This window comes from Ovis aries, chromosome 22, assembly GCF_016772045.2.
Source record: "Ovis aries strain OAR_USU_Benz2616 breed Rambouillet chromosome 22, ARS-UI_Ramb_v3.0, whole genome shotgun sequence".
Taxonomy (NCBI): Eukaryota; Metazoa; Chordata; class Mammalia; order Artiodactyla; family Bovidae; genus Ovis; species Ovis aries.
The window spans coordinates 13,860,760-13,881,220 of NC_056075.1; the positions used below are offsets into that span (position 1 = coordinate 13,860,760).

Below are 20,461 nucleotides of genomic sequence, written 5' to 3' on the forward strand. Positions count from 1 at the left end.
GAATTAGATCCTATTAAGTTTAATCTAATCTCCATGTTGAAAAGCTTTTATTTTGAAGGAAACTGAAAACCTTGCTACTGTACCTTGGGTGGTAAATTATCTGCAGGAGCAAGTGGCTTTCGTTCAATAGAAGCTTCAGTAGCACATTTCACTTGGTACTTTTTCCCCTAAAGAGGAAGAGAAAGAAGAGAAACTGATAAAAACTATTTCATAGATATTCTATTAAAAATATTATTTTAAATGGCTGTTTCTTTCTCACTGAATTATAGATCATGTGGTTGGATAACTCAGAATTAGAAGAATTAACCAGTTAGCACCATGCTCAAAATAAATTTGATTTCTACACTACCAGTTAGAAGAACACCAATTAGAAGAACAAGAACAGGCACTTCCCTGGTGGTCCAGTGGTTAAGAATCTGCTTTGCGATTCAGGAGATGTGGGTTTGATCCTTGGCAAGGGAGCTAAGATCTCACATGTTGTGTGGTGCCATCAAAAAAATGAGAAAAAGAATAGCAAAAACAAAATCAAGCTAAACATTTAAAATCACTCTGATTTTTCTTTTTATCAAAGGGAACAGACCATGAATTAATGAAACTAATAAGCTTTTCTTGAAGTTTCTATAAAGAAAAATAATGTGCCTGTTTTCTATCCTTTGTATGAAAAAGTATCTTTGATTATTTAAAACAAAATATTGGATAATTAAAATGTAATCAAAACACTTTAAATATATGGAGTTTGAAGTTAAGTGAAAGTCACTTAGTCCAGCTCTTTGCAACCCCATGGACTGTAGCTTGCCAGGCTCCTCTGTCCACAGATTTCCCCAGGCAAGAATACTGGAGTGGGTTGCATTCCTCTCTTCAGGGGATCTTTCCGACCCAGGAATCAAACACGAGTCTCCCACACTGCAGGCAGATTCTTTACCATCTGAGCCACCAGGAAAGCCCATTATTTCAAAGCCCAGGGTTTGAAATAATCTAGTGCAATTATTGCCAATTTTAAAATAAAAGGTAGTAAGAGAAGAAATCAAATTTGAGCTAACTGGTTAATAATTTTGTATATACTAAATCTATGTATGTACTTATGTATTGAGCATAATAGACAATATATACTTGCTTATACATTTAGATTTAATGAAATAACTTGCCCTCCTTTTTTCTTTTGAGGAGACTTCCTGTTTTTCACTTTAATGTTCCAGATCACTCAGGAATGGTTGCACACCCAGGGAATAAAGTAATAGTTACGGACTTGTTTAAAAACAGTACGTGAACCTGCTACAGTTGCTTAACCAATAGAGCCACAGAAAGATCTTGTCTAAGAATCATTTCTGAGATTAAATCCTTGCTTTGCTCCTCATTAGCTCTGTGCCTTTAGACAAGTTGTTTGATTTCTCTGGGCCTAATACCTCATCCATAACATGGAGTTGTTACCTATCTGCTGGACTATCAAAAGGTAGCAAAGTTTCTTGGGTTTCCAGCCTTAGAGGGATAATAAGGTGGAAAATAATGAGCCTAGGGTCATTTTTTTTAATGTTTCCTTTTTTTGTCTGTGCTGGGTCTTCGTTGCTGGGCAGGCTTTCCTCTAGTTGCGGTGCTTCTCATTGAGGTGGCTTCTCTTGTGGAGCACAGGTTCTAGGGCACTCAGCCTTCAGCAGTCATGGCACCCAGGCTCTAGAGGACAGGCTCAGCAGTTGTGGTGCATGGGCTTAGTTCCTTAGAAGCTTGGGGTATCTTCCTAGATCAGGGATTGAACTCGTGTTTCCTACATTGGCAGGGGATTCTCATCCACTGAGCCACCAGGGAAGCCCGAGTCTATAGCCATTTGGTGGCTGGTTTTCCATCAGCTTCAAGGCTGGACCTCCACGTGGGACAACCTCCTGCTCTACTTCCACAGTGAGTGCTCCTGAAGACCACGAATGAGAAGGATCTCACAAACTCTGCTCGGTGCCACGAGCCACCACGCTTAGGAGATGCTGCTTTTCATCCTGACCTACAGCTGCTGCACCATCGCTACTGCCCTTGTGACTGCTGCTCTTGTCCGTATTCCTTGTCTTCATCCCTTCTAAATATTCTGGACTATCCAGATGGTCACCTCCTTACTGAGAGAGAAAGAATAGGTTTGTTCTCCCTCAGTTCAATTCAGTCACTCAGTCGTGTCCGACTCTTCATGACCCCATGAACCACAGCACGCAAGGCCTCCCTGTCCATCACAAACTCCCGGAGTCCACCCAAACCCATGTCCATAGAGTCAGTGATGCCATCCAACCATCTCATCCTCTGTCGTCCCCTTCTCCTCCTGCTCTCAATCTTTCCCAGCATCAGGGTCTTTTCCAATGAGTCAGCTCTTCGCATGAGGTGGCCAAAGTACTGGAGTTTCAGCTTTAGCATCAGTCCTTCCAATGAACACCCAGGACTGATCTCCTTTAGGATGGACTGGTTGGATCTCCTTGCAGTCCAAGGGACTCTCAAGAGTCTTTTCCAACACAACAGTTCAAAAGCATCAATTATTCGGCACTCAGCTTTCTTTATAGTCCAACTCTCACATCCATACATGACTACTGGAAAAACCATAGCCTTGGCTAGACAGATCTTTGCTGACAAAGTAATGTCTCTGCTTTTTAATATGCTGTCTAGGTTGGTCATAACTTTCCTTCCAAAGAGTAAGCATCTTTTAATTTCATGGCTGCAATCACCATTTGCAGTGATTTGGGAGCCCCCCAAAATAAAGCCAGCCACTTTAAAGCAGTTTCCACTGCTTCCCCATCTATTTGCCATGAAGTGATGGGACCAGATGCCATGATCTTCATTTTCTGAATGTTGAGCTTTTAGCCAACTTTTTCACTCTCCTCTTTCACTTTCATCAAGAGGCTCTTTAGTTCTTCACTTTCTGCCATAAGGGTAGTGTCATCTGCATATCCGAGATTATTGATATTTCTCCCGGCAATCTTGATTCCAGCTTGTGCTTCTTCCAATCCAGCGTTTCTCATGATGTACTCTGCATACGAGTACAGGGTGACAATATACAGCCTTGACGTACTCCTTTCCCTATTTGGAACCAGTCTGTTGTTCCATATCCGGTTCTAACTGTTGCTTCCTGATCCGCATACAGGTTTCTCAAGAGGCAGGTCAGGTGGTCTGGTATTCCCATCTCTTTCAGAATTTTCCACAGTTTATTGTGATCCACACAGTCAAAGGCTTTGGCATAGTCAATAAAGGAAAAATAGAAGTTTTTCTGGAACTCTCTTGCTTTTTCGATGATCTAGCGGATGTTGGCAATTTGATCTCTGGTTCCTCTGCTTGTTCTCCCTAGAAACCCAGAAAACTCGTTTTGTACTCAGGGTTGGGCTATCAGCCTGTCAAACGCTGTTCTTTCTCCTAGAAGTTCTGGGGTGATGCTCAGTGACCCATATTTGATGACACCATCCTGGGGCCAGGGACAGTGATGGGTGCTGACGGGAGACAGGGATGACCAAGATAGAGCTTCTGCACTTTAGGAACCATTAGTCTTCTCCAGTCTTGGGGACTATACCCTATTTCATTAAGTTCAGTACCCCAAATCAACCTGGGATTCATGTTCATTTCCTCTTTTATACTACTTCCACTAATTTTTATTATTTATTTATTTTTGGCCCTGCTCACAGCGTACAGGATCTTACTTCCAAACCTGTGCCCTCTTTAGTGGAAGTATGGAATCCTAACCCACTGGACTGCCAGGGAATTCCCTTACATTACTTCCACTTCAATCATTCAATCCCTCTTCTCTTCTTTCTTCCCTGTCTCCAACACGACTCTTCTCTTTTTAGCTTAAGTGGCTGAGTGATACAAGGTTCTAATAACCAGGATCCTGAACTCCGAAGAGGAACAAATCAACATGATCTTTCCTCAACTAGCAACAATTTAGGAAATATATAGCCCTGCCTCTGTTATCAATTCCCTTTTTCTTCAACATGTCATGCAAATAGTATTTTGCATAATTTATGAGGTTAAAAATTAATCAACCAAAAATTGCTTGTGTTCACTGAGGGAGAAGGAAAGATGGGCTAAACCAAGTTCTTCACTGCTTAGTGTTTGCACTAGGCAATATTTATTCCACTCCTTTCAGACACAAGGAGGTTGAGAACATACCAGGTCAGTGTGTGCTGTGTTGCTTCAGCTGTCTCCAACTCTTTGCAACCCTATGGACTGTGGCCAATCAGGCTCCTCTGTTCATGGTGATTCTCCAGCCAAGAATACTGGAGTGGGTTGCCATGCCCTCCTTCAAGGGATTGTCCAAACCCAGGGATCGAACACCTGTCTCCTGAACTGGCAGCTGAGTTCTTCACCACTAGTGCCACCTGGGAAGCCCCAAAATGGTTAAGAAACTTATCAAAGTTCACAGTAAAAATGGCAGAGCTCGAATTAAAAAATTACGTTTGACTCCATTCACCTTTTCAAAAATATCTATTGAGCACCTACTACATGCCAGACACAGCTTCAGGAACTGCGTTCACAATTCAAAAAGTACAAAAGTACAGCCTAAAGCCATTTCCAATCTCATTCTTACTCCCACTCCTACGTCTGCACCACCATGCAGTTGCCTTCGAAGCTACTGATGTTACCGGTTTCTTGGGACTTATACCTTCAGGCAGGAATTTCCCTTTTAGGTCAAACCTTGGCATAATCGATATTCCCCACCTCTCCTAATAGTCTCAGACTTCTCTGATGAGTTGTGTGAAACAACTCAGTATTTCAGGCCCATTTCACAGCTGAGGGAAAAATGTGTCCTTGGGAAACCAGATTATGTTTTACCTGAGATGAGGTCGTTGCCAAGCAAGAGAATGAGTGCCTGTAGGCAGCTCACAGTTTCTTGACCATGAGGCACTTAATTTCCCAGGAGGTCATCCACCCCAGCTCTCAGTGATCCTCACACTTAGGATTTCCAGAATGTTTCCACTTCATCTCTCTGAACTGAAGATTTCTCTATGACCCCTCACAGTCCTGCTGAATAAGACCTGCATCTCCTTTGTGGTCTGGGAATCATGAAATTTTTTCTTGTCTCAGAAAATAATCTTTGCAGTATTCCTTAGAGTTAAGGACAGTGGAATTTTGTGCGCATACCTCAAATGATTTCATGAAAGTTTTAAAAATCAGAACCAGAGTCTGAAATGGTTTTAACTTTTTCTTTGGATTATTTGGTTCCTTGGTAATAAACTTCCTCTTTCTCTCTCTTCCAGGGTGTGATTAGAAAGGGCACCTGCCTGGTGAAAGATTGCAAATGAAGGCATACAGGGCCAGGGGTGAAGGTTGGTGCACTGAACAGAGAGGGCCCATGGTCCACACAGCATGAGTCCTGGTTCATCACTTCTGGTTCTTTCTCCAGGACTACTGCCTGGGAGCTTAGCTGAATATCTACAAGTTTGGATTACATGTCAAACTGTCACTTCTGATATTATTGCTCTTGTTAAAATTATTATAGGGTACGGTACTTTCATGTGACACTCTTTCATCAAAAAAAAAAAAATAATGTAACAACTCTACTTAGATATAATTCACACCATATAATGCACCCATTAAATATTTTCTTTTCTGGATATTCTCAAAGTTTTATAACTATCACTATGGTAACTTCTCAGAGAAGGCAATGGCAACCCACTCCAGTACTCTTGGCTAGAAAATCCCATGGATGATGGAGGAGCCTGGTAGGCTGCAGTCTATGGGGTCGCAAAGAGTCGGACACGACTGAACGACTTCACTTTCCCTTTCCACTTTCATGCACTGGAGAAGGAAATGGCAACCCACTCCAGTGTTCTTGCCTGGAGAGTCCCAGGGACGGGGGAGCCTGGTGGGCTGTTGTCTATGGGGTCGCACAGAGTGGAAAACAACTGAAGTGACTTAGCAGCAGCAGCAGCTTCATTTACCTCCAACTTCCTTAGCCCTAGGCAACCACTAATCTACTTTCTGCCTGTACAGATTTGCCTTTTCTGGACATTTCATTAAACATAAATGTGGCCTTTTGTGTCTGGCTTCTTTCACTTAGCAAAATGTTTAAGTTCATCCATGTTGTAGCATCCATCAGTACATCATTCCTTTTTAATACCAAATAATATTCCATTGCTTGACATACATTTATTCATCGATCAGTATATTGACATTCAGGGTGTTTCTTTTTGGCTGTCATGAATATTTCTACTTCGAACATTTGTGTACAGGTTTTTATATGGACAAACATTTTCATTTCTTGGGTGTATACCTAGGAGTGGAATTCCTGGGTCATACAGTAACTCTGTTTAACCTTTTCAGGAACTCCCAGATTGTTTTCCACAGCTGTGGCTTCATTTTACACAGCCACAGCTTCATTTTACAGAGCCACCAGCAGCATATAGGGTTGTAAATCTATACATTCTTACCATTTTTTTTTTTTTAAAGAAATTACTATAGCTATCCTACTGGGTATAAAGTGGTGTCTAATTGTGGTTTTCATTTGCATTTCCCTGATGACCAATGATATCAAACATTTTTTCACAGGCTTATTGACCATTTGTGTATCTTCTTTGGAGAAACGTTTATTCAGATCTTTTGCCCATTTAAAAAAGTGTTCTCTGTCTTTTTTGTTATTGAGTTCTTCATCATTATTTAAATGGAGCAAATAAATATCATAAGCTCCACCCAAAGCTCAATGGTTGGCAACATTTATCCACATTATGGTGTTATGTAAAGTACATGATAGTATTCGATATGTGACCACCACTGAAGCAACGTCGTGATGACTGTTGCCTGTGTATTCCAGGGCTCTGATCCCATTCATGACAAGGACAAAATATTTCTTTTGATCATAGTAGCATCTTGTAAGTCAGTAAAACCCTAAAACACTAACTAGTTAGATATTGTCAAATTTTAAATAAAATATAATACAATGATTCAATATGTGATTTACTAAATGATTTAGTCATTCCAATGGCTGAAGATAATAAAACTTCTTTTAGTAGAAGCAAAAACAAGATTACATTGTTACACAAAATCCATTCATGCTCTCAAGGTATAGTTTAATTTGAAGTTTTACTTCTATTTACATTTAACTATTGAAAATAAGTTGCAAAAATTTTACCAAAGCTGTTATTAGATAAACTAGAGGTAAGAACCACCTTCTCTTCTTACAAAGTTTGGTATCTCACACAATAGTAGTGACTAAAATAAATGGTGCCAAAATTTTAGAGTCTTTTTAAATTCAGAATATAATTAAAATCTCATGTAGCTTTATTGGTTTTAGTATCCAGCAGAGAAAAAATATTGAAACTCCAAGAGATTTTGAATTAAATAGCTACAACAGTTTTGTTTTATTGGTTCTGACTGGGAGAAAAAAAATTATAAGGACAACTTTGGAAAAATCTAGTTCTTTTAGAGCCCCAAATGACTTTTAAAACAATAAAACAAACTATAAAACCTACACAAGTGATATTAAAAATTATGTAGTTCAATGAATGTGACATTCACAAATGTGGTTGTAATTTTTTTTTAACTATAGTGAAATGAACATGGATCTGACGACTGGATTTAGAAGAGGTGGTGTTATATAGCTTAACAGAATTAAGTGCTTCAATTTGCTGGTTAGGATTATGTAGCTGAGTTGGAATGTTATACCAATGCCTTATAAGATCTCCATCACCTCACAGGATCTGTGGCTAAATCGGAGAAAGGAATGATGCTTCCTTTTCCTATATTAGTGATTATTTCCCTAGTATTTTAATATTTATTTTTGGAATGCTAGTAGACTTCGATCTTTTTGGCTTGTGGCTGAGTCATGTACAGAATAAACTATAAACTCATACTATTTATGAAGATGGAGAATGAAGGCTCACTAGTGATTTACTGTAAGGGCATTAAATGAATTGGAATAATAATCTCAATTATGTGCTAGGTAGAAGGGGCAGGAAAAAGGAGAAAAACAAAGATGAGGGAGAAAAGTTTTGTGACAAAATAATAATCACAGTCACCTGGTTAGTGTCCGGAGGTCCCAATCTTTGAAGACTCAAACATAACTTCTGAAGTCCTTTAACACAACCACTGTTCTTTTTTTGTCCCCAAATCCAATCTCTGTCCTTGGTACAGAAGAACATACCCCTCATGTCACAGTCTCTCAGCACCTGCCTGAATTCTCCATCGCTTTGTTAGGAGAATCATGACTTGGGGATGGGGGTGGGGGTGGGGGGGGGGGGGGGGGGGAGCGTGGCGGGGCACACAACATCAAACCAGACCCCAGAGAGACCAGTGATCTGCAAATGGCCCTCCACAGATGGTTTCCAGGAGGTATGCACTACCTAAACTTGTATGCAGATTTAACAAATAATTCAAATAATTTTACTTTTAAAAAGACTTGAGAGAGTGTTTTCATTTTTAAACAAAAATCATACTTTTTAAAAGTTTTTGTACTCAAAAAGGTCAAACTTACAGAGAAGCTGAAACTAGTACAATGAACATCTGTATGCTCTTCACAAATGAATAATTTTTCAATTTGGTTTATCTCCATCTTTACATATACATATATGCATATATGTTTGTATATCAAATGTGAAAGTAACTTGCAGGTTTCATGTCTCTTCACACCCCAGTACCTTAGCTTGTATCTCCCAGAATAAGGACATTTCACCTGTGATACCAATAGCACATCTAAAACAGTGAACACTAATGATGTCTCCTTCATTCTCCATCTTCATAAATAGTATGAGTTTATAGTTTATTCTGTACATGACTCAGCCACAAGCCAAAAAGATCAAAGTCTACTAGCATTCCAAAAATAAATATTAAAATACTAAGGAAATAATCACTAATATAGGAAAAGGAAGCATCATTCCTTTCTCTGATTTAGCCACAGATCCTGTGAGGTGATGGAGATCTTATAAGGCATTGGTATAACATTCCAACTCAGCTACATAATCCTAATTGTATGTCACTTAACATACAATTCCTATTCAGTTTTTGCCCATTACCCTCCTAGATGTCTTTTATAGCTTAAAAAAAATTCAGAATCCAATCAATCTGGGGTGACACTGTGAGACCTTGTAAAAATCCTCATCCTTAACAATGTTTCCCTGAATGATTTTGGTGTCCAGTGATTCCTGAACGAATTATTACTTTTCTGATTTTTATCACTTGTTAGCTAGCATTCTTCCAGTTTTACCATCTACCATCCCTTTCTGTCTCTCTTTAAGTATCACTACAGGCAGTGATACTATGAACTCTTTTAATCCATAGTTTTGATGCTTAAATGACCCCAAATTTGGCCAACGGAAGACCCTTCAAGCAGGTTCCTGTTTTCTTTCTGTGGTTTTTGGTACCAGATGCCTGGAGCTCACCTTGTATTTTCCTGCCCCAACCTAGAATCAGCCACTCCTTCAAGGACCTACTTATATACATCTACACAGTTCAATTTTCCAATTCCAAACTGTCACAAAGCGTACAGTACATTCTCCCTCCAACCATACCTCTCTCTTCATAGACAGCCAATGTTACTAGGTTTTTGTGTATCCTCTAGAGATAGTTTCTATAATAAAGATGCAGATAAATATTCTTCTGCCAACGTTTTAACTGAAGTGATAGCATATTATCACTTTGTATTATCACTTTATCATATTGTAGCTCTTGTCTGTCATCAGATTTTGAAAGATGCCTAGGATCCCAATCCCAAAAGATTAGAAATCTTTAGGCTAAATGCTAAATGTTTCAGATAAGAAAAACTCAGGGACTGTGACTTGAAAAGCTGTACTGAGAACACTCAAATACTATACTCTCTGGACTTGAAATGTTAGTTCCCCTCCAGGTTCCTTGACACCTACTCATTTTTCAAACATCACTTCCTTGGGGAACCCTTTCCCTTCCTTAATTCATCTTCCTCCCCCAAGAAGATGTCCTCTCTTACAAGGTTCCTGATCATCGCGCACGTCTCCTAGCGCAGACGTTAAGTCACTGTGTTAAAATTTGTTTCCTGCCACTGCGAGGACTGGACCCACATCTGTTCTGTTCACTGCTGGCATACAGTAGTTGCTCACACAAAGTTTGGACTGAGACTCGAACTCAAGCCATCCGGCTTCCAGCCCACTCTGCCTAGTGCTGTCCCGCTGCAGTCGGAGAAATAATCCCAAGATGTAAATAAAAACTCTTAATAGAAAAAGCCGGGAAGTTTTTTTTTTTTTTTCCCTTCTAATTCCACGACTGACGGAGGACCTTAGCAGAAACCGCTCACCGCGAGGTGTGACGACCGCGGGAGGGCGTCAATCAAGAAAATGCCCCCTTGCCCCGCAGGCGAGTGGAGCTGCACAGAGCCGAGGCCACACCGGGTAGCGTCGCCGCTTCAATAGAAAACACGTGCAAACCGGGAAAGCGGGACTGCGCGCAGCTGCTATCCCCCAGGACCTGGGGACCGGGGACATGGAGCAGCCCGCATGGGGTCAGAAAAGACTGCACAGCTCCTGCCAGGAGCCGCAGGACCCCGACCTTCCCTTGATTCCTGCCCGAAGGGACGTCTACTAGTGTCCCTGGGACCCCCGAATGACATGGGCTAGAGAGGCCTGAGTCCGGAGCACCTGATGTCTAATCGTCCTTACCCACAGGGACGCAGGCAAGGGCCGTGGTTCTCTCTGCCTGGAGCTTCCCCAGGAACCCAGGACACTCTCCCGCTACGAGCACTCCGGAGACGCCCAGGGCCACAGCCAGTGCTACCGTTACTCCAGGGAGCGCGCCGACAAGGGAGGGTGCTCTCAGGCCGGCGAAGGAGCGGCCCGACCAGTGGCGTCCACGCCTGCGGGGCCCGAGTCCAGCAGCGCCTTGCTCGGGCCGGCTGCCGCCACCGCGGGCCCGTGCCTAGACCAGTGCCCTCGAGTTTCGGCGGAGATGCTTCCCCGCCGAAGCTAGGGCAGCCTGACTCCGCCTTGCAGGCAGCTGCTGGCCTCGCGCCTCGCTCGACGGACGCGGCACTGGGCTTCCGTCGAGGGCGTCCCGGGACAGGGTGCTTGGAGTCCCGAGCGTCGGCGGCGGCTGGACGCCGGGGCGCCGGGGGCTCAGAGGCGGCGAGCCAGCCAGCGCGTCCCGGGGGCGGAGAGCTCGGCCGGCGGGGGCGGGCCAAGGGTGGGGGCGGGAGGCGGGTCCCGGGGCTCCGCGCCATTGGCCGCAGGGCCTGGCGGCAGGAAGGGGCCAGAGAGCGCGGCCCCACCCCGCGGCCGGCGGAGCCTATCGCCGGGAGCGCGGAGCGCGGATAAATGTAGCGCCGCGGCGCGGGCCGGCAGCTCTCCGAGGGGCCGGAGCGCGGCGCAGCCATGCAGTACCCGCACCCCGGGCCGGCGACGGCGGCGGGCGCCGTGGGGGTGCCGCTGTACGCGCCCACGCCGCTGCTGCAGCCAGCGCACCCGACGCCGTTCTACATCGAGGACATCCTGGGTCGCGGGCCCGCCGCGCCCACCCCCACGCCCACGCTGCCGTCCCCCAACTCCTCCTTCACCAGCCTCGTGTCCTCCTACCGGGCCCCGGTGTACGAGCCCACGCCGATCCACCCCGCCTTCTCGCACCACTCCGCCGCCGCGCTGGCCGCCGCCTACGGACCTGGCGGCTTCGGGGGCCCTCTGTACCCCTTCCCGCGGTCGGTGAACGACTACACGCACGCCCTGCTCCGCCACGACCCCCTGGGTAAGGCGGCCGGGGTCATGGCGGGGCCGAGCCGGGACGGCGGTGAGGAAGGCGCCACCCGGCAGGTGGCAGCGCCCTGGAGGCGGCGGGGGCGGAGGGGGAGGCAATAGAAAGTTGTGGCAAAAGCGATTGAAAAGCGGCTGCCGGGCGTGCGCGGGGGACCGGAGGCGCGGGCCCCGGCGGCGCGCAGCCCAGGCTGACCGCACCATGACTCAGATTGGTTTTCCTGCACCTTGCAGGCGTCGGGGCGCGCGGGCCAGAGCCAGACCGTCGGCGCTGCCGCGGGGGCCGGCGGCCGAAGGAGCCCTGGGGGCGCTTGTCTTCCGGGGGTTTGGGAGGCTCCCTTAGCTGGAGGGACCGGGAAGGCAGTGCCAAGGTGCCCGGGCCGCTCCCCCTGCCCCTGAGGGGCAGGGATAGATGTCGGGCCCCGGGTGGTTACGGGGCTGGACCTGGTTCAACAAGCTTGTGCAGTGAAAGAGCCTGACCCTTTCCGTTCATACAGGAAATCTTGAGTTCTCGATAGGAGTAAATCTGGTTTCAGAAGCTGTTAAGTGTTTTCCTGGCTGCATGAAGCAGACCCTTCCCCCGGAGTAGTGCACGCTGCTGATTATTTTATCGACATCCTCAATACAGACAAATTCAGGAAACACTCGACTTCTGATAGCCGGGATCCGTTTTTCTGATATTGTTCATTTCCTCTGTGTGGGATGTGACTTTATGGCAGCTAAAATAACCAGTTGCTTCCTTTTTTTTTTTTTTTTTTTTTTTGAGGCTGTTTTGCACCAGTCTGAATCCTGACGTAAGCAAAATCTCTCAAAAAAAACATTGCCCGCTTTCAAAGCGTTTAGCGCAGACCTGCAGACCGACGGACAGACGGACTGACTGACCCACCCGTGTTTGGAGTAGGGAGGGCAGCGCTGACACGTTGGCCGAACGAAGTTTGCGGGACTTATCCCCTCAGTGCGCGCCCTAAGAAATGAGCCACCTGTGATCCGCGCCTGGTGGCCCTTGGGGCCTCCGGTCTTCTGAAGCCTCCGGTACAGAAAACGCGACTCCTTGCCTTGGCCCACCAGGCTTTTACGTCTACTGTCTGTTATTGGCAGCTTCTGTAGGCACCCTGGAGATAACTGACATTTTAATTAATTGACTTTTTAGTGTTAGCATTATTATGGGGTGGGCCCCTCGCTCAGTTCTCCACCTTCCTTTCTCATCGCTCAGAGACTTTCGGGGGAATTATATTTTAGTGGTTTTTTTTTTTTTTTTTAAGTTATTGTGTGTTTAATTCCATCCTCGAAGGTATGATGCTGCAGGCCCGGTGTGGCTCTGTTCGCCTGCTGGGGCCGGAGGGAGACCCTCCGCCCGGCAAGCCTGGGGGCAAACGTTTTCACAGAGCGCGCCCTGGGTTTCCTCGGGACTAAGCAGGAGGAAGCAAAGGGTTTTTCGAGATAGACCAACAGGAAACACATTGACGGAAATGTTGCCATAGCCCACGGGGTGGCTTTAACTGGCCGCCCCCGCCGGTCGGGTGTGAAATCAGAGGGGGGCCTGCGCCCTCCGGCCAGGATTGGAAGCTCCACTGACACCCGTCGCCTGAGCCGGAGGGCATTCCTGGTCGCCAGCTCGCCGGCCCCTGTCAGCGACGCTTTGGCTAGTGTGACAGACCCTCTCCCCCCAACATAAAGCACACACGGATCTTTGGAAAGTTTGGTTCACCAAGGGAGAGGACCCCTCTGCAGGTCTAGGCTAATAAAGTTAGTTGTGTATACATTCCAAGAGCGCCTGGTTAAAGAGGTTATGGTATTTTTTAAGCTCAGTCACTATAGTCGATGTTCTTTGGGGGATCAAAATGATTGTATCTGGCTCTGGGTGTGATGGTTGTGTGGGTCTGTGGGCATATGAATGTGACCTTCGTGCATGTGCAGTGTAGGTGTATGCCTTTGGATGTTCCTGTGTCTCCGGGTGTGATGTGTATTAGTGGGAGCCTGTTGGGTCCGTGGCTCAACGGGTATATGTGAATATGTCTGATTGAGTGCCCAGCAGCCTCCCTTCCCCTTATTTGTCACCCCCCCCCCCCCCCCCCCCACCCCCCGCCCAGTGCAGGCTGGTCTACGGGTGGGCCGGGCTGCTTCAGGGCCGCTTCTAACCAAGACGCTCTGGCCCGCAGGCAAACCCCTGCTCTGGAGCCCTTTCTTGCAGAGACCTCTGCATAAAAGGAAAGGAGGCCAGGTGAGGTTCTCCAATGACCAGACCATCGAGCTGGAGAAGAAGTTTGAGACCCAGAAATACCTCTCCCCGCCCGAGAGGAAGCGGCTGGCCAAGATGCTGCAGCTTAGCGAGAGGCAGGTGAGTCGCCTCGCGGGCCGCGGGCCGGGGAGTCTCCTGGGGCCGGGGTCTCCGGGGCAGAAGGGAGACAGTGAGGCCACCGGCAGCTGTTTGACTCCTGAACTTCTCCTCGCCTTCCCAGGTCCCTCGGGATTCTGGACTTGTGGCAAGTTTTCTTTCTGTCTTTCTGTAGGTCAAAACCTGGTTTCAGAATCGACGGGCTAAATGGAGAAGACTAAAACAGGTATTGAAATGGTTCTGTTTCTATGGAAATAAATATTTTTACCATGTTATTTCAATGCGGGGCCTGTTGTAGGTTGTATGCAAAAGTCATTTGAGGGACTATTTAACCTCTTCACCTTGATTAAAAAGGCAAATAGTCCTGCTGAAATTCAGGATGAGTTGTTCAGGCGGCAGTAATGCTAAAAGCACCTAATGCAGCTCCTATATCAATTATGCTTGGGTTTTCACACACTGGCTAGTAAAACTCCCAGCTAATTGTTTTATAAACCCCATATGTTGTTTATCTAATTAACGCAGGAAAGATAAAGTAATTGACAGTAAATGACTTAAGCAGTTATCTTTGGGAGAAAATTGTTTCTTTTATTTACACAGCCATAATAAAACCAGGCAGAGCTCAAGGGTAAATATAAGGAAATAAACACCTTTAAGTCTTGTTTGCACTGTTTTTTAGAAGAATTAAATATCAAAGAGTTTAAAAATTATTTTCCTTCTAATTCTAGCTCTTAAAATGAATATAAAAACAGCAAGAGACTACCCAAGCCTGTTTGAAAAGTAGCTTAAACTTTCTAACAGTCTTTCTTCCAGTGACCTTGTTACGTAATATGTGATAAAAAGTAAAGGCTAATTCAGTTTTTAAAGAAGCTCTGTTGACTTAGAGCTAAAGATTTGTTTTTGATGTTCTAATCTGATATTTTCTAAGTTATCTGACAAATGCGGAAGTTTTCACTTACCAGTTTATATAGTTTATGATAAATAAAATTTTTTTGAAATGAATAGGGAAATTGAAAGCAGTTTGCATTTTCAAATTTAGCAATCATAATTTTTTCATTAAAAACAATGTTACAAAAAACACTTTAAAACAAAATAAAATTCCCATAATTTCATTATTCTAACGCAGTTTTTAAAATTTCGAGTTTCCTCTCAATATCTGAGCCTTGTAACTTACCACATAATTATAAGCTTGGTAAATCTATTATTCTATAGTCTTGTTTTAGGAAAAAAAAAACTTTAGCAGTATATCATAGTTTTCCATAGTATTTATGTGCATTTTAGACAAAAACAGGATTAAAAATTTATTAACTTATTTAGTTCTTGGTCAAAGGTAGTTTATCAAGGACTTTAAAAATAGTCATTCCTGTGTAATAAGGGAATATTTTCAAGAAATTTCCTCCAGATTTTAAGTAAATTATAGTTATTTCCCTTTTCAGTTGGCAACATTCTTCCAATTCTGCATTTTTCTTAGCCATGATTGTAACTTGCTATATATGTTTATGTGTGTATATGTTTGTAAACTTAGTCCAGAAAATGCATAAAAAACAATTCAGTCTAGTAATTTTGAAACTTTTATCCTTAATGCATTATTTAGCATTCATATTTTTTAAGTGTCTAAAAGACTTTTGTCAATTTAAATATTTGAAGAATATAGTGTGTATCTGTTGTGATCTGATTTCTTTTTCTTCCTAAACTTTTAAGAACCTTGATACCATAGGTCTGGGCTGGAGTTAAGTATTCGTTTGACATAATACATTTAGTTATATTTGTGGTTAGTTGTTTTTATCTGGCAAGAAGAGTATAATTGTTCTCTGATATGACAGGAAGTTTACCTTCCAAGTTAGAAAGAAGCATAAATATGTATTTTCTGAATAAAATATTATACCTGAAAGCACTTGATAAATTAAAAATTAAAAAAGATGATGGAAGATGAAAAAACATTTGATTTATATCTCTCATTTCTCCGTATTTCATCATCTGACCAATCTCCATTTCATCCTCTTCTTTTAGGAGAACCCTCAAAACAATAAAAAAGAAGAACTGGAAAGTTTGGACAGTTCTTGCGACCAGAGGCAAGATTTGCCTAGTGAACAGAATAAAGGTGCTTTGGATAGCTCTCAGTGTTCACCCTCCCCTGTCTCCCAGGAAGACCTTGAATCAGAGATTTCAGAGGATTCTGATCAGGAAGTGGACATCGAGGGCGATAAAGGCTATTTTAATGCTGGATGATGACCACTGACATTGGTGTGTTTGGAAAACTGGGATTTGCTACAGGAAATCTCCTTGGATGAACCTGAAAACTGTATGAGAGAATCAATTTTCTGGTATTCTGGAAATCTAAAATATTTGGTGCACTGACTAAATAACAAACTCACATTGAAACCTTATTTTTGACTTAAATAGTTTTATATACCGATTTTAGATTGTATGATAAAGGGACTCTTCCCTGATTAAATTCACCCCCTTTTTTTAAAAAAATTGTTTTTTCTATTTATAAAAAGTAATTTTGAACTTTTTGGTTAAATTTTTAAGTTATAACTTTAAAGATTTTAATAGGAGCTTCTTGAATGACTTTTCTATAATCAGTTTCTACATCCTACTGAATGGAAAAGCAAAGGAGCATCCCAGATCCAGAGGTGTGCCTTGGAAAGGGGACCCACAATTCAGGCAGCCTTGGAATATTTTAAAGAAAATGTTACTTACTTATACATTACATTCTTATAGTATTGCCTTAACTCCAAAGCTGTTTCTGAGTTCTTATCTGGGGGATGTATGTATCTTTTTGTCAAAAAGATATACACAGTTGATAATCTTTAAATGCTTCTTTTGCGCTATCACTTAGTACCTGTTTGACCAAGGTGTTAAGGGGATAGTACAGTCCAGTTCAAGCAGAGAAACTGACTCATCAGTGACCAAATTTAATCACAGATGAACTAGAAGTAGCAGGTTAATTAAATGTAAGTAGATTGTAGATATGTTTTATATTAAACAGTGTTTATAATGTGTGTATATATAATTGTTCACTGTAAAAAAAAAATGGCCAAAATGTGTGTTTTTTTTAAAAATGAGTAACTTGTCTATAAAATAAATACGTCGGTGGGACGACTGACCTCGTTGAACCTCTCATTCTTGGATTTGACCAAACCTACCCCTTATCTTACAGCGCCTGGGGTGCTTGGCTGGGCCCTGGGGCTGGGGCGGGGTCGGGTGCAGGGGCGTCTGGAGCGTCTGGCGGTGTGTCTCTCGGCTTCTGGCGTCTCGGGAAGGCGGTTCAGGGCGGCGACCGGTGGCGAGCACCTGGAAGGTAGATGCGGGCCTTTCCCACATCTGGGTTCGCTGGGGGCTGAGTGTGAGTGTGTCTGGAGCAGCGGGGAAGGCCCGCTGCGGACCCGAGCCCTGGACGCGCCAGGCGGCGGGGAGAGGAGCTGCGCCGCCGCCGCAGCGCAGCGCCATCGATTCACCTTGGCTCGCGGGCCGGCTTGGCTCGCGGGGCCGGCGGGGCGCCGTCCTTGACCTGCCTGAGTCAACATGCGTCATCCCTTGGCGGCCGAGTCCAGGTTGGGGGTCCGCTTAGAGGGCTGGGGCCCCTGGCCGGTAGGCGGGATGGGGGAAAAGCAGTGTGTGCCAAGACAGCGGTTCTCACTCTTCAGTGAGCTTCAGAATCTCCCGCGGACCTTGTTGGGGCTCGTTGCCCACCCCATCCCCAGACTTTCTGATTTGAGTAGGTCTCGGATGGGTCAGGGAATTTGCGCTCTAACAAGTACCCAGGTGTGTCCAAGCTGCTGGTCAGGGGTTCTAAGGCACTTCTTGTGTGGAAGAAGCAGGTGAAACCCGTGATCCCCGCCTCGCCCTTTCTCCTCCCCTCACCCTTGAGGGAGCAGGAGGCTGGCAGCTTTGAGGAGCAGGGAAAGGGAAGATGGGGGGCATTTCGATGGTGGAGAAGGGAGCAGGGCTGAAGAAGAGGTATTGTGAGCTGGGGAGGAAGGAAGTGCTGAGCTGAGGGTGGGTATGGGGCTGAGAAGAAGGGTGGGCAGAGGTTTCTGACTGGCCCAGGTATTGCCAGTTCAGCTGCTCGCCTAACTGAGCCACCAGGTTCCTGACATTCCAGGAAAATGATGAGCGGAGATCTGAGGGGAGAGGCCAGAAATCTCTTCCTCTAGCCTGATGCTCCTTGGAGGTCTCTAGTTTTTACGGACTTGGATGCCTCTGGCCTGAGGTCCTGTGAAGGAGTGACTCTGCCCCTGGCCTGGCTTGACCAGGGCTGTGGCCCCCCAGACATGAGCACTCAGGTGAAGAGAGTGAAAAAGTCAGTGCATTTAGGGATGTTACACCTTCTTGCCTCCTGAGATTGCAGGAAGGCCCTTGGAATTACCTGTGAATTTTAATTTCTGAGAAAATTTGTCCTGGGTTCTGAAGCAGACAGGTGTGCACTGGCCTGGAAGCTTAAGGATTTCGGTGAGAGATTTAGTTCTTGGCCTCAGTTTCTTCATCTGTTGAATGAAGATGGTCTAGTTGACCTACCTGACCTCTACCAGCCCTTCCTCACCCTCCCAATTCCCAACTCAGTTCTCAGTGTTGGAGTCCAGAGTAGACATCCAGCCAGAGGGTCTCCTTTCTCCTCAGCAGTCAGGTTCCAGGCTCCCTGACCCTGCCTGACAGGTTTCATCAAAGTTTCAAAGGTCATAGTCTCATCTGAAAAGAGGACTGACTGTATCAGAGTTTGGGGAGAACAAGAGGCTTGTGGGCCTAATATTGAATTAGAGCAGTCCTGAAATCTGTGTGTGTGTGTGTGTTTCACTCCTGGAGATAACCTCTGGTTAATATTTATTCTTGAGAATAACTATCGTGACTATCAAGCTGAGAAATAAAGGCTTATGTATTGATTGACACTAGAAAAACTGAGAAGTGAAGCTCATTTTAAAGTAGACAATCCCTGACACCAGGCCGTTTTCCAGTTTAAAGCTATTCCCAGTTCTCTGAAGGTTGCTCCTATTCTGAATCTGAGTATGTCTTTAACAGTCCAGAGTGTGTTACGTGAAGGAAGTACAGTATTTTCAGGACACAGGTTGGCATTAACTATTTTCTAAAGTGTCCCACTGCAGATTGCCAGTGAATATTTACAAATTCTTCCTACAATCCAGGCATTTTTCATTTGTTTGTCTTTTGGCTATTTCATGTTGAAGCAGCATGTATGACCTTTACAGCACAACTCCTGTCTTGTTTTTAACTCTTTTTATCAGCAGATTCAACTTGAAAACGGTTATCATTTAGCAGAAAGACAAACAGAAAAGCACATTTTGTAAGCAAAACGTTAATGATTGGAAGAATTGCCCTAATTTCATCATGACTGTGTGTGATTAATCCCCTGGGTCATGTACTTATACTTTAAGTTATTCAGCTTGTCAGTCTTTGATATTCAGAACCCTTCCTAACTTAATAGGATATTGATTTTGTTGGATGATGTACTTTGACTCTTTAAACAACATCACTTTTAGGGATGACTAGCTTGCTGTGTAGTATTTTATTTAGAGAACTGTTGCATAAGTTTTCTTTTTCTTACTTTTTATGGTTTTCTCAGGGTGAAAGCTGATAAGACATCTTGTGGGAAAAGAGGAAACCATCTCTGATAGTGAAAGTACCTATTCTCTTTCAACACTTCTGGCAACCTTTTTTTTTTTGGTGCGGTTTCATTGCTGTGAATATTCATTTTAGTTAATGGGGGCAGGGCAGAGATTTAAGAAAATGTATCTAGTCTTGGGGGAAATGCATTTAGCTGGGGACAGAACACACTTACCAAAATTCTCATTCCAGTTATACTACCTTGTAGAAGGCGGCAGGAACTCAAAAACTGACACTTTTGATTTTTTTTTTTAATCTAATGATCAATGAGCCTCTAAATCTGTGACTGGAGGTGATATTTATGTGAATTCTGACAACATGACACATAATTTGGAAAACCACACAATCACTCAGGATGCTTCTAATTAGTTAGGAGTTCAGTATCTTGTAGTAAAAACAACCAGATATTGTACTAACGTTTACTTTTCATCTCTTTGGGTTTCATGAAATTCCAGCTGGAATCTCTCTAACCTGATTTTTATCCCTTGATACGTTTTTCTTGATACTGTTGTTGAATCCAAATGAGAAACACTTTGGAAATTCCTCGCACCTACCAAAATATCTGACATCTAAACTCTACAGAGCCGATGTAGTCTACCCCTTCAGATGTAGCTGTAGGGATCCCTTCTCAGGAATCTTACCCAAGCGGATAAGAGCAGGAATGGAAGTAAGGCAGTCGAATCCCCTCCACCTCCCTTGCTGGCTGGGGGCCTTGGGCTGAATTTGCAGCCTCAGTTCCTCGGGGAGGTGAGCGGCTCACCTGAGCGGAGGCATCAGTACCTGGCACACAGTGGGCGTCAGGTGTCCGCCAGAAAAGCTAGAAAGCCCCCACTGAGTCTCTTCTTTTGAGGCAGCT

The 20,461-nt window shown here is 44.4% G+C and overlaps 1 protein-coding gene and 2 long non-coding RNA genes across 4 annotated transcripts in view; 2 read left to right on the forward strand and 1 right to left on the reverse strand.

The window, feature by feature from the left end:
- Nucleotides 1–11,035, reverse strand: part of LOC105604230 (uncharacterized) — a 53,261-nt gene extending 42,226 nt beyond the window's left edge. For both annotated transcript variants that reach the window (XR_009598099.1, XR_001023650.5), the window contains exons 1-2: nucleotides 10,575–11,035; nucleotides 84–167 (exon numbers count right to left, since the gene is read on the reverse strand). This is a non-coding gene — a long non-coding RNA (uncharacterized LOC105604230). The remainder of the gene's footprint in view (nucleotides 1–83; nucleotides 168–10,574) is intronic.
- A 215-nt stretch (nucleotides 11,036–11,250) lies between these two features.
- Nucleotides 11,251–17,095, forward strand: HHEX (hematopoietically expressed homeobox). Its single transcript, XM_027960316.2, has 4 exons — nucleotides 11,251–11,649; nucleotides 13,814–13,992; nucleotides 14,165–14,215; nucleotides 15,997–17,095. Exons 1-4 carry the CDS (start codon nucleotides 11,283–11,285, stop codon nucleotides 16,213–16,215), a joined length of 816 nt encoding a protein of 271 aa, XP_027816117.1. The 5' UTR covers nucleotides 11,251–11,282; the 3' UTR covers nucleotides 16,216–17,095.
- Nucleotides 17,096–17,222: 127 nt separating this feature from the next.
- Nucleotides 17,223–20,461, forward strand: part of LOC132658445 (uncharacterized) — a 51,232-nt gene continuing 47,993 nt past the window's right edge. Inside the window, exon 1 of the long non-coding RNA XR_009598100.1 lies at nucleotides 17,223–17,290. This is a non-coding gene — a long non-coding RNA (uncharacterized LOC132658445). The remainder of the gene's footprint in view (nucleotides 17,291–20,461) is intronic.

What these genes read in the sequence shown, in the direction of transcription:
- HHEX (XM_027960316.2), top strand. Translation starts at nt 11,283, where the DNA reads ATGCAGTACCCGCACCCCGGGCCGGCGACGGCGGCGGGCGCCGTGGGG. An exon ending in TGCAGCTTAGCGAGAGGCAG is followed by an intron (nt 13,993 to 14,164) that starts GTGAGTCGCCTC and finishes GTCTTTCTGTAG; the next exon opens with GTCAAAACCTGGTTTCAGAA. An exon ending in AATGGAGAAGACTAAAACAG is followed by an intron (nt 14,216 to 15,996) that starts GTATTGAAATGG and finishes CTCTTCTTTTAG; the next exon opens with GAGAACCCTCAAAACAATAA.